Here is a 15,584-nt window from a genome sequence, read left to right on the forward strand (position 1 = left end):
TCCTGCCTGTAGCACCCTCTCTGCTGTGCACACCCCTCTCTCTGCCCACACTCACAAGTGTCTCACAGAAGCTTTGCACTTCCCCTGCAGCAGTGACCCCTCACTGCAGGAGGTTCCTGCATTCTCCAGGCTCAGGGATGGATCCTGCATTCCAGGCAAGTTTGGGTAGTGCAGGAGAGGCAGACAGGAAGGTCGGCTCCTGGGGCATGAGGAGCAGTGTTCAGGCACCCCCAGCAGTGGGCATTCCCCATGTGCCACGCTGAGGCATGTTCCCATGAGGGAAACTTCTCAGACAGCCTCTGGTTTGTCCAGGCTCTGCAGCCACACTCCAGGAACACCTCCTCCTCCTCCACCTACAGACATCAACTGCTGTCCATGGCTGGGCTCCATCCTGCTTGTAAGGATTGGTTAAAGCCCTGAACCATCACCTTGCTTCTTGCTGACTTCCCTCCACCCTCCCTCACCTCCCTGCACACTGCTCATTGCCACCAGTAACTCCCTGAAGAGTTAAGAAGCTCTCCAGGCTTTCCTCAGGGGGTGACCATGTTTCTCCATTGACCATTGATGGATCCATGGAGTGCCAGGTGTGAGGTTCCTGCAGAGGCAGAGCTGCCCCTGGGCAGAGCCCTGCTGCCGGGAGGGGTGTGCAGGGCAGAGCTGAGCACACAGCCCATGGGATGGGCTCTGGGAGCACTGAGAGGGAGCAGAGCTGGGCCCAGAGCAGCAGCTCCTGGCAGGGACAGCTCCAGGCAGCAGAGACATGGGCAGGGAGTGGGGGGGAAAGTGCAGCCCAGGCCTGGGGAGGGTGCGTTCAGGCAGCTCTCTTGGTGCCTGGCACTGGAGGTGGCTGCTGGCCATGCTCTGCTGGGCACAGTCCTTAGCTATGGGGAGATGCTAAGATGTCTCCCTGGAACCTTCTCTTCTCCAGGCTGAACACCCCCATCTCTCTCAGCCTGTCTTCATGGGAGACGTGCTCCAGCCCTTAGAGCACAGCAGTTAATGGCTGGACTCGATGTTCTCAAGGGTCTTTTCAAATGAAAGGATTCTGGGATTTCCTCTGACATCCCTTGTGAACGTCAGAGCTGGGCAAAGCACAGCTTCAGAGCAAACCTGACTCCCATCCAACCTGGCCTTGAACACGGCCAGCCATGGGGCAGCCACAGCTTCTCTGGGCACTGTCTGTGAGCACCTCAGCACCCTCACAGGGAAAAACTTCCTCCTAATGTCCAAGCTAAATCTGCCTTTTTTCAGCTAAAGCCATTCCCCCTTGTCCTGTCACTGCACACCCTTGTAGAAAGCCCCTCTCCAGATTTCTTGTAGGCCCTGACTAAGATTGGGCAGATTGCTAAGATGTCTCCCTGGAGCCTTCTCTTCTCCAGGCTCAGCACCCTCAGCTCTCTCAGCCTCTTCATCAGAGACGTGCTCCACTCCTCAGAGCAGATTAGGGCCCTTCATAAACCCATCTTTGAAAGATCATAAGAGAACAGAGGTTGGAAGGGACCCCAGGAGGTCTCAAGACCAACCCGTCAGGAACAGGGTCAGAGAAAGTGGTTCAAGGCTTGATTCAGTCTGAGTTGGAAATCCCCAAGGCCAGAGACTGCACAGCCTCTCTGGGTGACCTGATGCAGCACTTGCCTGAGCCTATGGGAACAAGGTTTCCTTATGTCCTGGCTCAACCTCTCCTCTGTCACTATCCCCCATTGCCTTTTGTCATCCCACCAGGCACCATGGTCAGGAGCCTGGCTCTGTATTCTCCATGTCCTTCTTGCCGGTACAGGCAGCCAGTCCCCAACAGCCTTCCCTTCCCAAGATCTCAGGTCCCCATCAGCCTTCCCTTCTCCAGGCTGGACAAGCCCAGCTCCCCCAGCCTCTCCCCACAGGCACCATGCTCCAGTCCCTGCCTGTCCTCAGGGCCCGTTTTTAAACACACTCCTGCTTGCCAATAGCGTTCCTGAATTGGGGATCTGAAACCTGGATGGAGTATTCCAGAGCATCCCTTCCCTTGTTCTCCTGCCGTGCTCCTGGTCATACAGCCCGCCATGCTGCTGTCCTCCCTTGCTGCCAGGGCACACGCTGCCTCCTGTCCAGCTCCTGCCCACCCAGCCCTTTCTCATGGGCTGCTCCCAGCCAGGCAGCCCCAGCCTGGGCCATTGCAGGGGAGTCCCCTGCAGGGACCCCTGTGTCCCCTGCTCTCCTGCCCAGGACACCCTGAGAGCTCTGCAGCCCCCCATGCCATCCCATCTCCCCACACCAGCACACCAGACCTGGCCCTTGGGCTCCTCAAGAGCTCTTCCTGCTCCAGGCACAGAGCAGCCATCCCAGAGCTGGAGCAGCCAGAAAGATGATTTCATTCCCCTTCATTCCTGCCATGGGAGGACATAGCACAGAGAGGAAGTTGCTGCAGGATCATTTATTTAACTCAAATACTGTGAGAGCCCCCTCTGACACATAGTCTGTGGGTCACACAACACGAGTGGCTACTTAAGCAGGAGGAGATGAAAACTGACATTTCTATGAACACAACATCATCAAAAATTGAAACAGGAAAACAAATCTAAAGCAGCAAAGACAGATGTGGCCTGTCATGATGTACATTGGAAGCCTTTTCCAGGATAAAGCAGGCAGTGTATGGCTGCTGAAACACATCCAGTCAGCAGCTTCCACACAGCATCCTTGAGCTCCTGGTTCCGCAGGCTGTAGATGATGGGGTTCACTGCTGGAGGCACCACCGAGTACAGCACTGACAGCACCAGATCCAGGGGTGGGGAGGAGATGGAGGGGGGCTTCCAATAGGCAAAGGTACCAGTGCTGACAAAGAGGGAGAGCACGGCCAGGTGAGGGAGGCACGTGGAAAAGGCTTTGTGGCGTCTCTGCTCAGAGGGGATCCTCAGCACGGCCCTGAAGATCTGCACATAGGACCCCACAATGAAAATGAAACAGCCAAGTGCCAAACAGAAACTTAGCACAAGAAGCCCAACTTCCCTGAGGTAGGAATGTGAGCAGGAGAGCTCGAGGATCTGGGGGATTTCACAGAAGAACTGCTCCACAGCATTGCCTCGGCAGAGGGGCAGTGAAAATGTATTGGCTGTGTGCAGCAGAGCAGTGAGAAACCCAGCGCCCCAGGCAGCTGCTGCCATGTGGACACAAGCTCTGCTGCCCAGGAGGCTCCCGTAGTGCAGGGGCTTGCAGATGGCCACGTAGCGGTCGTAGGACATGGTGGTGAGGAGAGAAAACTCAGCTGAAATAAAAAAGAGAAAGAAAAAGATCTGTGCAGCACAACCTGTGTAGGAGATGACCCTGGTGTCCCACAGGGAATTGGCCATGGATTTGGGGACAGTGGTGGAGATGCAGGCCAGGTCCAGCAGGGAGAGGTTGAGGAGGAAGAAGTACATGGGGGTGTGGAGGTGCTGGTCGCAGGCTGTGCTGGTGATGATGAGGCCGTTGCCCAGGAGGGCAGCCAGGAAGATGCCCAGGAAGAGCCAGAAGTGCCAGAGCTGCAGCTCCCGCCTGGCTGCGAATGGCAGGAGGAGGAAGTGGGTGATGGAGCTGCCGTTGGACATCTGCTGCCTCTGGGCATGGGGCACTGTCACAGGAGAAAAAGGCAGTGACAGGTTAGGACAGGAGGGATGTCAGATAGAGAAGTTCAGAAGTTCACTTTCAGGCTACAGAAGAGAGGCTCAGTGTGAGTTGGTTGTGATTGTCTGTGAGGTTGTTTGGTTTGTTTGTTTTCCCAGTGTCACAGCTGACAAGTGACATTTTAGGGATAAATTTGTTAAGAAGTATTTTGAAGGCAACTGTTAAGAGTCTGAGCATGGGACAGACAAAAGGGCTCAGCTGTCTGTGGGTTCATGCCTACTCAAATTGCTGCAGAGTCCATCAGTCTGGTTCTCAGCTGCCCTGCACTTTCTAGAGGGACAGTCAGCTCCTTGCCCAGCAGAGCATGGCCAGCAGCCACCTCCAGTGCCAGACACCAAGAGAGCTGCCTGAACGCACCCTCCCCAGGCCTGGGCTGCACTTTCCCCCCACTCCCTGCCCATGTCTCTGCTGCCTGGAGCTGTCCCTGCCAGGAGCTGCTGCTCTGGGCCCAGCTCTGCTCCCTCTCAGTGCTCCCAGAGCCCATCCCATGGGCTGTGTGCTCAGCTCTGCCCTGCACACCCCTCCCGGCAGCAGGGCTCTGCCCAGGGGCAGCTCTGCCTCTGCAGGGGCTCAGGAGCAGCTCACACAAGTCCTGACAAGACTCTCGGTGCCTTCTCCAAAGCAGAGAAGGAAATTCCCAGCTCCCACTGCCCAACCTGCCCACCAGGAGTGAAAAACATCGGAGCTCAGGATCCTTCCCTATCAGGCAATCGCTGCCTCAGTGTCTTTCAGAAGGACCCTCTGCAAACGTGCTCAGAGAGATGAGATCCACATCTCTCTGAGCAGCCCTGACCCACACAGCACCCTCTCCAGTGCACAAGAACACTTCTACTGCCCTGCCAGGGGTTGTTGCTTACCTCCAGCGCCTCTCCCCCAGCGCCGTGGGGAGCTCCCGGGCAGGCTGAGTGCTGACCCTGGCAGGCAGCAGAGTCCCTGCCCCTGCACACAGCCCCTGGGCTGCAGGCACCCTGCTGGCAAGGACAGCGCTGGGCACCCCTGCCTGCACACCCACATTCACAGCCTGCAGCCAGCCCCGGGACAAGGGACCTGCCTTGTCCTGTCCCTCGCATGGTGCAGAGGGAAGCCCTGCTCTGCAGCACATCCTGCTCCTTATCTGCACAGAGAAACCAAGAGAGTCCTCCTGACAGATCTCATGGACTGTCCGAGGCAGCAGCTTGAGGAGATCCCTCCAGGAACTGCAGCTGCATTGCCCTGCACCCAGAGCCTTACCATGCACAGGGCTGGGAAGGTTTCTCCTGCAGGGAGCTCTCAGCATCCTCCACTGCCAAGTGCCTTTAAGCTCTCTGAGGCTCGCAGGTCTCCCCTGGGTGCCTGCAGGCAGTGCCCCAGCCCTGCTCCTGGCCAGAGCTGTCTCTCTGCAGCACTGCCCGCTTGCCAGCATCTCTCTGCGTCCCAGGAGCCCGGCCCAGGTCATCAGGAGAGACCCAGCCCAAGGTGGCTCTGCCTCTGTCCTGCTGGGCTCCCTCCAGGGCTTCCTGGGGCTCCAGGGGAACCCCATGGGAAACAGCCTGAAGCAAGCCCTGATGTTCCCTCCCTCAGCTGGCAGACACACTGCCTGCCTGCAGTGTCATTTCTCTGCTGAGAGACAGAGATTGGTCTGAACAATGAGATTTTGTAGGATCATGGAACCATTTATTTTGGAAAGGACACTTTAGAACATTGAGTCCACCATTAACCAAACACTGGCAAGTCAACACATGAACCATGTCCATTAGAGCATGTCTTTTAAATACCTCCAGGGATGGTGACACAACCACTTCTGCAGGCAGCGTATTTCTTGTCCCATCACCAGACAGGACAGGCAGGCCAGGACAGGCTGGGATCTCCTTTACCCCGGCTGAAGGAAGGGATTCAGCCCGGTCAGCTGACCCATCTCATCCTGGGATTGCAGCCCTGGGGCTGGAAGGGGATTCAGCTCCATCCCATAAACACCAGAAACCCACAGGAGCTCTCACTTCCTCAGAAGGTGAAAATGTACCATTATGTAGATGATGTCTTAATCAGAGATTCCCCCACAAAGGCAGGGGAAGCAGGAACAGCAGTGTGGGAAGCACTACAGGATGTCATAGTTCCACCTGAGCAATGTCAGAAGCCAAGTAGAAACCAGCACATCAACGCTCCCACCCAACTTGGTGTTGGCCGCAAATTTACACATCCCAGTATGGAGCAGTGTGGACCAGTTTGCACCAGTACAGACCGACATAGGCCACTATGGCCCCAGATACTGCTGGGGTTTCAATATCCCAGTGCTCCCAGTCCCTGCTGCAGGTCTTCCCACTTGCAGCTGTGCTCAACTCCCAATCCCTTCCAGTGCTCCCACTACCTGCTGCAGGTGCTCCCAGTCCTTCCCAGTCCCTCCCAGTGCTCCCAGTCCCTGCCACAGGTGCTCCTGCTCATCCCCCACCAGACCTCCTTGGTCTTTTTCAGAAGGACACCCCAAATTAGGCAACCCCCACTCTGGGGCTGGCCCTGCCGACTGCCTGATAGCAGAGAGGGGGGGAGTTGGGGTGCCCCATGGGGTGTGGTTTGGGGGCAACAAGGAGCAATTTGGGGCTGGGTGGCTTTTGGGGAGGGATCAGCTTTCTAGGGGCACCCCCAGTTGGGGTGGGGGTGTTTGGTGGGGCCCCTCCAGGATTTTCGGTCCTCGGGTTCATTTGGCAGGGCCCATGGTGATGGTGGGGTGCAGTTCACTTTGGAGGTGCTACAGGCCCCCCATTTGGGGGTCCTGCCTGCTTGTCTGTTGCTTCAAGGAGATTTGGGGTCCTCCAGGATTTTGGGGGGCACCACGATTGCTTTGGCTGCCTCCAGGGCCCTTTATTGGGGTGCCACTTTTGGAGGGTCCAAGCCCCCCAACACCCTGAATTCACTACTGAACCCAAAGCAATGTTGGGGTCCCCCCAGTGGATTTGAGGTCCCACAGCATTTGGGGGGACCCCAGGGCAGGTGCTGGGGGGACCCCACTTTTCAGACCACCCCTTTGTCAGGGGGCTCCTGGCAGCTGCACTGAGCCAGGGTGGATTTGGAGCTGCAGGGTTTGGGTTTGGGGGGATTTGGGGCTCACCGCTGGGATTTTGAGGTGCAGGGGGGGGCTGGGTCCTGGGGTGCAAGGTTCTGGGGTCCCACCTGGCTGCAGGTGCTTGTGCAGAGCCAAGAGCCTCTTGAGGTGCTTCTTGTGCTGCTCCTTCAGGTCCCGGCGCTGCTGCTCCTGCAGCGGCTTCACTCGGCCTCGTGCTGCCGGATGCGCAGGGCAGGCACGGGAGATGCAGCCTCCCGAGGGAGGGCTCTCCTCTGCACTGGTTCCTGCAGGGCTCTGGCTCCTTCAATTGCCCACGCTCAGCGTGGGGGCCCCGTCACAATGGGCGTCTCCACAGCGACCACCACGGCTTTGTGATGGCGGCAGCATCGTGCCCATGGCACTGGGCACTCTGAAGGCTTCCTGAAGGGTTCCGTGGGGTTCCGTGGCCTCACACACCTGAACACGGAGTGTTCCAGAATCAGCCACCCCTGTGGTCCCCATGTCCCCAAGGTCATTGTGATGCATGAACCCTGACTGGGTCCATGGGGTGCTCTGGAGGTGCTCCAGGCACTCTCTGGGAATCTCTAGGGGCATCCCTGGGTTGCTCTGGGCGTCCTGAGGATGCTCTGGGGGTGCTTTAGGTGTCACCACAGATCAAATTCCACCCAAATCTGGCAAACCTGGGGTTTATTGCTTTTTTTACTCCAACCTTGCCATGAGCAGGGAGCACTTCCTCCATCCTGACCCTTATTCAATAGAATTTCTCTCCCTCTCATCCAATCTCTATTAAATCTGTGGTAAATCCAGGAAAAGCTGCCTCTCTGCTTGCCTTGAACTACGAAAGACCCGCTGTCGAATGAATGTCATTCTGGGCAGCCTGTGACCGTGTCCCACCACGCTCACAGAGAAGAACTTCCTCCTAAGGTCTCATCTTATTCACCCCCCTCTGTCTACTTAAAGCCGTTCCCACTTGTCTGATCACTACACGCCCTTGTAAAGAATCCCCCTCCAGCTTTCTTGCAGGCATCAAACGTGGTCATGTCCCTTGCGCTGCCCTTCCCTCCCCTGCCCACATCCCTCCATCCCGCAGGGGGGCAGAGAGACCCCGCAGCCGCTCCAGGGGGAAACTGGGGGGAGTCACCCGGGAGGCCCAGATCCCTCCTCGGGGCAGGCTGGGTATTGGTCGGTGAGTGGTGAGCAGTTGTATTCTCCCCCCTTGCTCTTCCCCTCACCATTATTGTTCCTGGCGGTAGCAGCAGTGGGTTTCAGTTATCCCTTAGTTACTGGACTGCTCTTATCTCAACCCATGGCAGTTACATTCTTTCCATTCTCCTCCCCTTCCCTCTGGAGCCTGGGGGGGGGGAGTGGGGATGGAGGTCAGAGGGAGGTGGGGGGAGAGGAAGGAGAGTGAGCGAGCGGCTGCGTGGTTCTCAGTTACCGGCTGGGCTAAACCATGACACTCCCCAGACCCACAAATACCCCCCAAGTGACCCCCATCGAGCCACATCTGCCTGCCAAGTGACCCCCCAGAGACCCCCAGACACACAACTGCCCCTCATGTGACCCCAAATTGACTCCCCAGACCAACCACTGCAACCCAAGTGACCCTGAAGTGACCCTCCAGACCCACAACTATCTCCAAAGTGACCCCCAAGGGACCACCCATACCTACAACTGCCCCCAAATGACCACCAAGCAACCACCTAGACCCCCAACTGTCCCCAAATTGACCCCCACGTGACCCCCATCGAGCCACAGCTGTCCCCCAAGTGACCCCAAATTGACTCCCCAGACCCACAACTGCCTCACAAGTGACCCCAAGTGACCACCCAGACCCACAACTGTTCCCCAAGAGACCTGAAGTGACCACCCAGTCCCACAACTGCCCCCCAAGTGACCCCAAATTGACTCCCCAGACCCACAACTGCCCCACAAGTTACCCCAAGTGAGCACCCAGACCCACAACTGCCCCGCATGTGACCCTCCAGACCCACAAATGCCCCCCCAAGTGACTCCAAATTGACTCCATAGACCAAAAACTGCCCCTCAAGTGACCCCCCAGTGACTTCCAGAACCACAACTGCCCCCAAGTGTCCCTAAAGATATCCCCATAGAGCCAAAAACTGCCCCCCAAGTGACCCCAAATTGACTCCCCAGACCCACATCTCCTGCCAAGTGACCACCCAGGCAAACAACTGCCCCCCAAGTGACTCCCCAGACTCAAAACTGCCTCCCAAGTGACACCCTAGACCCACAACTGCCTCCTAAGTGACCCCTGAGTAAACCCGCAGACCCACAACTGTCATTCAAGTGACCCCCAGGTGTCCACCCAGACGCACACAAACCCAAGTGACCCCCAAGTGGCACGTCAGACCTACAGCTCCACCTCCAGTGACCTCCCAGTCACCCCCAAACCCACTCCTGCCGCCCAAATGACTCCCCAGACCCACAACTGCCCCCCAGGTTGGGGGTCAGAGAATCCTGGCATCCTGGAGGCACGGATGGGTTGGGGGGAGCAAACTTTCCCGGTTGGTTCCATTTCAGCCTGAGCAGCGCCAGCAGGAACATCCAAAAAGCTTTTTGCTCCTCTTGTCCTGAGCCCTGCTCTGCGGGGCTGTCAGAGCCATGGCAGTGCAGCGCTGAGCTTCCTCTGCTGCCCCCTGCCGGCAGGCTGTGCACAAGGGCAGTGCCCATCAGCTCTCGTGGCTCTGCAGCAGCAGCAGCGGTGCTTTGGCTCTGCGCTCCGGTGAGCACAGGGTTTACGCAGCTTGTCTGAACCGGAGCCCGTTGTGAACAGGAAGAGATCATTCGGGAGGAAAAAGGGGGTTAAACAGTGCCCGCATTGCCTTCTTCTCTGTGAGGCCATGTTCTGCTCCTGCAATCCAGTCAGGCCGTGGTTGTGCTGATGACCTTCACCAAGGCATGGGCTGCCTGATTTTTGTCTGGTGCTCATCCTTTTCCTCTTGCCTTTTAAAATAACAGCAGCAGGGTTTGTTTTCTTTCCCAATCTCTTCTGTTTTCAAGGCAGTTGATTCTTTTAGCGCACCTGAAGGGTTTGGCTCAGAATAAGCAGCCATCCTTGCACACCTCCTGATAGCGTATCAACAATATTCAGTGAATCCTGTCAAGCACAGTGAAGTCTGTCACAGCTGCTGTGCTGCCATGTGGGGATTGTGGTTTGGTTGGTAGGAGATGGATTTGAAAGCAGGAAAAGGACAGAAAGCATTCATGTTGTTTACTGCTGAGCACGTTGCTGCTGTGACTCCCAAACCATAGGTTTCAAATGCTCCCTTGCACATCTGTTGTTGAACTTTCCCTGTGCTAAGAAAGCAAGTTGTTGGGACTTCTTCCTTTTTAAAAGAAATGAAGAATGGTGCAGAACTTCCACGTGAACTGTTTGACCTGAATATGGATCTGGTTCCAGTGCTGTTATCCAGGAGATAAGAAACAGCTTCTTTTGTTCGACTGTAATTTTTACAAGAGGTGAACCGGTTCAGAATTGTGTTTCCTTCATAATTTTTTGGCCAGCAAAAAGTTAGATTTCTGCTTTCCTTTATGGTTGTTTTTGAATGGTATCCCTTAAGGCATAGCAGTGCTCAGTAGCTGTGCAGTAGTGTGCTCGCCTTCCTATACAGCCAAATCCCTAGGAAAAATCTTCCTCCTCCTGTTGTTTCACTCCAGAATAGGAAGGGTGAGCACCAGGTTCTGTCATCTGGATGAATGTGTCTGTGGGCTTACGCTTTTCAGACAGCTGGGTGACAGTAGTGGGTGACAGTGGGACATCAAGTGCCCCACAGTTATCTGACTGCTCTGCTGCCCCAGGACCATGGGTGCAGATGGGCTGGAGACAGCTCCTCCATCCCAGCCCATCTCTGCCCCCCCATTAGATGAAGCCTGCAAGCGAGCGCTTTAGGAACGTGCTGAGGCAAAGGGGCAGCACCGTGGGTGAGACCGCAGGGAGCTGAGCCTGACCCTGCTGGATCCCCATCCCCTCCAGGAGGTCTGGCAGCTGGCTGCAGAGTGGGAGCAAGGGAAGACCCATTGGCAGGAGGGCAGGAGAAAGTGAAGGCAGAATGGGTGGTGTGGGAAGGTTGGGCTGCAGGGGAGGACCAGCATCCTCCCCAGGGATGGGGATAGGGATTGACCCTCGCCTGCTGCAGGCTCCTTCACAGTATCACAGTATGTTAGAGATTGGAAGGGACCTCAAAAGATCATCTAGTCCAATCCCCCTGCCATGAGGTCCTCTGGGATACGGCACCATGAGGCTTGCTGAGATCATCTCCTCCATGGCGAGCTCTTGGGATCGGAGGCCTTTGGGTTTCCCACCCTCCAACCCAGCCCAGGAGAAAGGAGAGGTGGAGAAAGGCTGAAACCCCTTTGCCAGCAGAGGAGACGGCAGCAGCAGCCCCGCTGGAGAGAGCCCAGCCTGAGTAAGTGTGGACACTGCCTGTTGGGCAGCCCCATCCCTGCATGCTGGGGCTGCAGAGGAGCAGCCTGGGATGTCCTGGGTCAGCTCCACAGCCAAAGGATGATGCTTCCCTGTGTTGCAGCTGCCTTTCCTCACGAGCTGCCCAGGTCCTCAGGAGGGTGGAGCTGTTCCAAGCACCGAGGAACATCTTCAAGAACATCACTGAGAACAGCAGGAGGAGGATGGAGCAGCAGAGGCAGCTCCTCCACTAACGGTATCCATAAGGGGATGGGCTTCCCATGGCAAAGGGGCTGGAGGCTCCTCAGCTGCCAAGGTCCACCCCGAAATCCATAATAAAGAGCTCTGGGGCTGCTTGCAGGGATGGATCCATCAAAGCAGAGTAAATGCAGGAAGATGCTCAAGCTCTCCTGCTCACATTCCCACCTCAGGGCACCTGAGCTCCCAAAGCTGCCTTGGTGTGATGTCACCCATCACTTATGATGTCACAAAGCTCCGGCGCTTATGTAACAAAGCCAGGCATAAAAGCGGGGCCGTCCCTGTGTCTGGGTCATGATGGAAGAGCTGCCTGAGTGGTTGGGTCGCTCGTGAGGAAGCTGCGTTGGTGGTACCCGCACCTCAGTGGATGCAGAGAGAAAGCTGCAGAAAGACAGCTTCTGCCCAAGTATGTGTGGAAAATAATAGAATCATAGAATAGTTAGGGTTGGAAAGGACCTTAAGATCATCTAGTTCCACCCCCCCTGCTATGGGCAGGGACACTTCACGCTAAACCATGTCACCCAAGGCTCTGTCCAGCCTGGCCTTGAACACCGCCAAGGATGGAGCATTCACAACTTTCCTCGGCAACCCGTTCCAGTGCCTCACCACCCTCACAGTAAAGAACTTCTTCCTTATATCCAATTTACACTTCCCCTGTTTAAGTTTTAACCAGTTACCCGTGGTCCTATCACTACAGTCCCTAATGAATAGTCCATCGACCAAGACCCCCAAGTCCTTCTCCACAGGGCTGCTCTGAATCTCCTGTCTGCCCAACCTGTAGCTGTGCCTGGGATTTCTTCGAATCAGGTGTAGGACCTTGCACTTGGCATGGTTAAACCTCATAAGGTTGGCATCAGCCCACCTCACAAGCGTGTCGAAGTCCCTAACTAAATTTCATTTCATATTAAGAAAATATTCCTCATGTTGAGGATAGAGAGACAGTGGCAGACTCTTGCCCAGAGAAGCTTTGGCTGCTCCATTCTGGGCAGTGTTCAAGGGCAGGTTGGACAGGGCAGGTTGGACAGAGCAGCTTGGAGCAAGCTGCTCTAGTGGAAGATGCCCCTGACAGTGGCACGGGTTGGAGCTGGATGAGCTTTAAGGTCCCTTCCACCTCAATCCAGTCTGGCATTCCATGATTCTCTGCTGTGCCAATGTCGGTCACTCTCCACTTGTCTTAGGTGGCCGTGATGCCCTGTTCCATTGCCCAGGTTGAGCTGTGACCCCTCGCATGCTCCACCTCCAGACCAAAGGCACTGAGGAAGAGCAGCCCATGAGGGACCTCCCCGAGCCATCTGGGCAGAGGCTGGTCCCCTAAAGTGACTCCCGGAGCACCCCTGGGTGCCCAGTGCCATGGGCACGATGCTGCCGCCATCACAAAGCCGTGGGGGTCGCTGTGGAGACGCCCATTGTGACGGGGCCCCCACGCTGAGCGTGGGCTATTGAAGGAGCCAGAGCCCTGCAGGAACCAGTGCAGAGGAGAGCCCTCCCTCGGGAGGCTGCATCTCCCGTGCCTGCCCTGCGCATCCAGGTGCGTGTTCTTTGACTTTGCAATCCTCTTTTAGTGTTGGCTTGAAACACATGGTGGGTGCGTGCTCTAAAGGGAGGAGAAGCTGTCAGGAGATGTGCTGGTGCCATCCCAGCTGTAGGAGCAGGGGCTGGGTGAGGAGGAGGCGCTGGGCTTGTTCCTGTGCTTGGAGCTGAGCTCTGCCTGCAGAGGTGCTGGGGGCGAAGCAGGAGCCTTCTGTGTGCAGGAGCTGCTGGTGTCAGAGGTGCTGAGAAGGTGTCAGCGCAGGAGAACTTCTACCTCCCTGTCAGAGCCTGCTGCCTCGGACAGTCCATGGGATCTGTCAGGTGGACTTTCTTGGGTTCTCTATGTCGATAACGAGGAGGATGATGTTCTGCAGAGCAGGGCTTCACTCTGCACCATATGGTGGCCATTGTAAGGCAGGCCTTTGTTCCGGGGCTGGCTGCATGGTGTGAATGTGGGTGTGCAGCCAGGGGTGCCCATCTCTGTCCTTGCGAGCAGGGTCGCTGCAGCCTAGGGGCTGTGTGCAGGGGCAGGGACTCTGCTGCCTGCCAGGGTCAGCGCTCAGCTATGAGGATAAAAGGCACGGACCCAGAGGTAGAGTACAAGCTGGATCATTTATTGCAAAGGTTACAGGGTATTTGTATCCTTCTAAGCAATTAGCCAAGCACATCTGTGTTTGCCTTGCGATTACATCAGGCGAAAGGTCTCTCAACATCCTCTTTCCAGTTCCGACGTCCTTGTTCCTTGCCAGTTCCAACATCTTCCAAGTACCAGTCAGGGACGAGTCACTCCCCATTGCCTGCTGTAGTTCCTCCTTCCCATGATCTCTGACAGTTTCGATGCATTCCAACCCCCACACTCAGCCTGCCCGGGAGCTCCCCACGGCCCTGGGGGAGAAGCTCGGGGGGAAGCAACAACCCCTGGCAGGGAAGGAAAAGTGTTCTTGTGCACTGGAGAAGGTGCTGTGTGAGTCAGGGCTGCTCAGAGCTCCACATCACTCTGAGTTCAGAGGGTCCTTCTGAAAGACACTGAGGCAGTGATTGCCTGATAGGGAAGGATTCTGAGCTCTGATGTTTTCCACTCTTGGTGGGCAGTTTGGGCAGTGGGAGCTGGGAATTTCCTTCTCTGCTTTGGAGAAGGCACCGAGAGTCTTGTCAGGACTTGTGTGAGCTGCTCCTGAGCCCCTGCACAGGCAGGGATGCCCCTGGGCAGAGCCCTGCTGCCGGGAGGGGTGTGCAGGGCAGAGCTGAGCACGCAGCCCATGGGATGGGCTCTGGGAGCACTGAGAGGGAGCAGAGCTGGGCCCAGAGCAGCAGCTCCTGGCAGGGACAGCTCCAGGCAGCAGAGACATGGGCAGGGAGTGGGGGGAAAGTGCAGCCCAGGCCTGGGGAGGCAGCTCTCTTGGTGCCTGGCACTGGAGGTGGCTGCTGGCCATGCTCTGCTGGGCACAGTCCTTTGCTTCTCCCCATGAGACCTCCGTGATCTGCCCTTTGAAACATTGCTCCCTTGCTCTCAGCACAGGATGGTTGGTTGTTCTTAAGATCAATCTGTGTTTGAAGGCAACTTAAAGGCAGTGCAAGTGTAAGCAGTGGTCGAATGGGAAAGGACTCTTAGTGGCTCTGGACTAAGCTAGAAAGAGCTGAGAACTTCCAACTGTATAAATACTCTTCCCATTTTCAGTCATCCGTAGAATATTTTATACACCTAAGGAAAAATGTCAGCAGTGTTATACGGGTAAATAAATAACACAGACAAAAAGATTTTTGATGAGAAAATGAACATGAGCCGGCTGTGTGCAGTCGCTTGGAGTATTGTGTGCAGTTCTGGTGTCCTCAACATAAAAAGGACATGGAACTGTTTGAACAAGTCCAGAGGAGGGCCACAAGGATGATCAGGGGCTGGAGCACCTCCCATATGAAGAGAGGCTGAGAAAGTTGGGGCTGTGCAGCCTGGAGAAGAGAAGGCTGCGTGGAGACCTCAGAGCAGCCTTCCAGTATCTGAAGGGGGCCTTAAGTATGCTGGAGAGGGCCTCTTCACTAGGAACTGTAGTGATAGGACAAGGGGTAATATGCTCAAACATAAACAGGGGAAGTTTAGATTGGTTCTAAGGAAGAAATTCTTTACTGTGAGGGTGGTGAGGCACTGGAATGGGTTGCCCAGGGAGGTTATGAATGCTCCATCCCTGGAGGTGTTCAAGGCCGTTTTGGACAGAGCCTTGGGTGACATGGTTTAGTGTGGGGTGTCCCTGCCCATGGCAGGGGGGTTGGAACTAGATGATCTTAAGGTCCTTTCCAACCCTAACTATTCTATGATTCTACAATTCTAAGGCCATGCCGAGCCTCTCTTGTGCACCTCAGACTCATCTGAGTCATAAGTACAAGTAGTGAACTTTACAATCAAGTTGGAGTTTATCTGATATCCCTTGTGATTCTCAGAGCTGGACAAAGCACTGCTTCAGAGCAAACCTGACTCCCATCCAACCTGGCCTTGAACACTGCCAAGGATGGGGCAGCCACAGCTTCTCTGGGCACTCAGTGCCTGCACCTCAGCACCCTCACAGGGAAGTACTTCGTCTTAATATCCAAGGTAAATCTTCCTTTTTTCAGCTTAAAGCCATTCCCACTTGTCCTCTCACTGCACAGCCTTTTAAAATGCCCCTCTCCAGATTTCCTATAGGCCCTGTCTAGGTATGAGCAGCT

General features: G+C 55.9%; 1 protein-coding gene across 1 annotated transcript; it reads right to left on the reverse strand.

The window, feature by feature from the left end:
- Positions 1–2,582: 2,582 nt before the first annotated feature.
- On the reverse strand, positions 2,583–3,560 carry LOC308228499 (olfactory receptor 14A16-like; the record flags this gene model as incomplete). The annotated part of the gene is made up of 1 exon (XM_080631886.1): positions 2,583–3,560. One exon carries the CDS (start codon positions 3,558–3,560, stop codon positions 2,583–2,585), a length of 978 nt encoding a protein of 325 aa, XP_080488012.1.
- Positions 3,561–15,584: the final 12,024 nt, after the last annotated feature.

This window comes from Psittacula echo (genome assembly GCF_963264785.1).
Source record: "Psittacula echo genome assembly, chromosome: 19".
NCBI lineage: Eukaryota > Metazoa > Chordata > Aves > Psittaciformes > Psittacidae > Psittacula > Psittacula echo.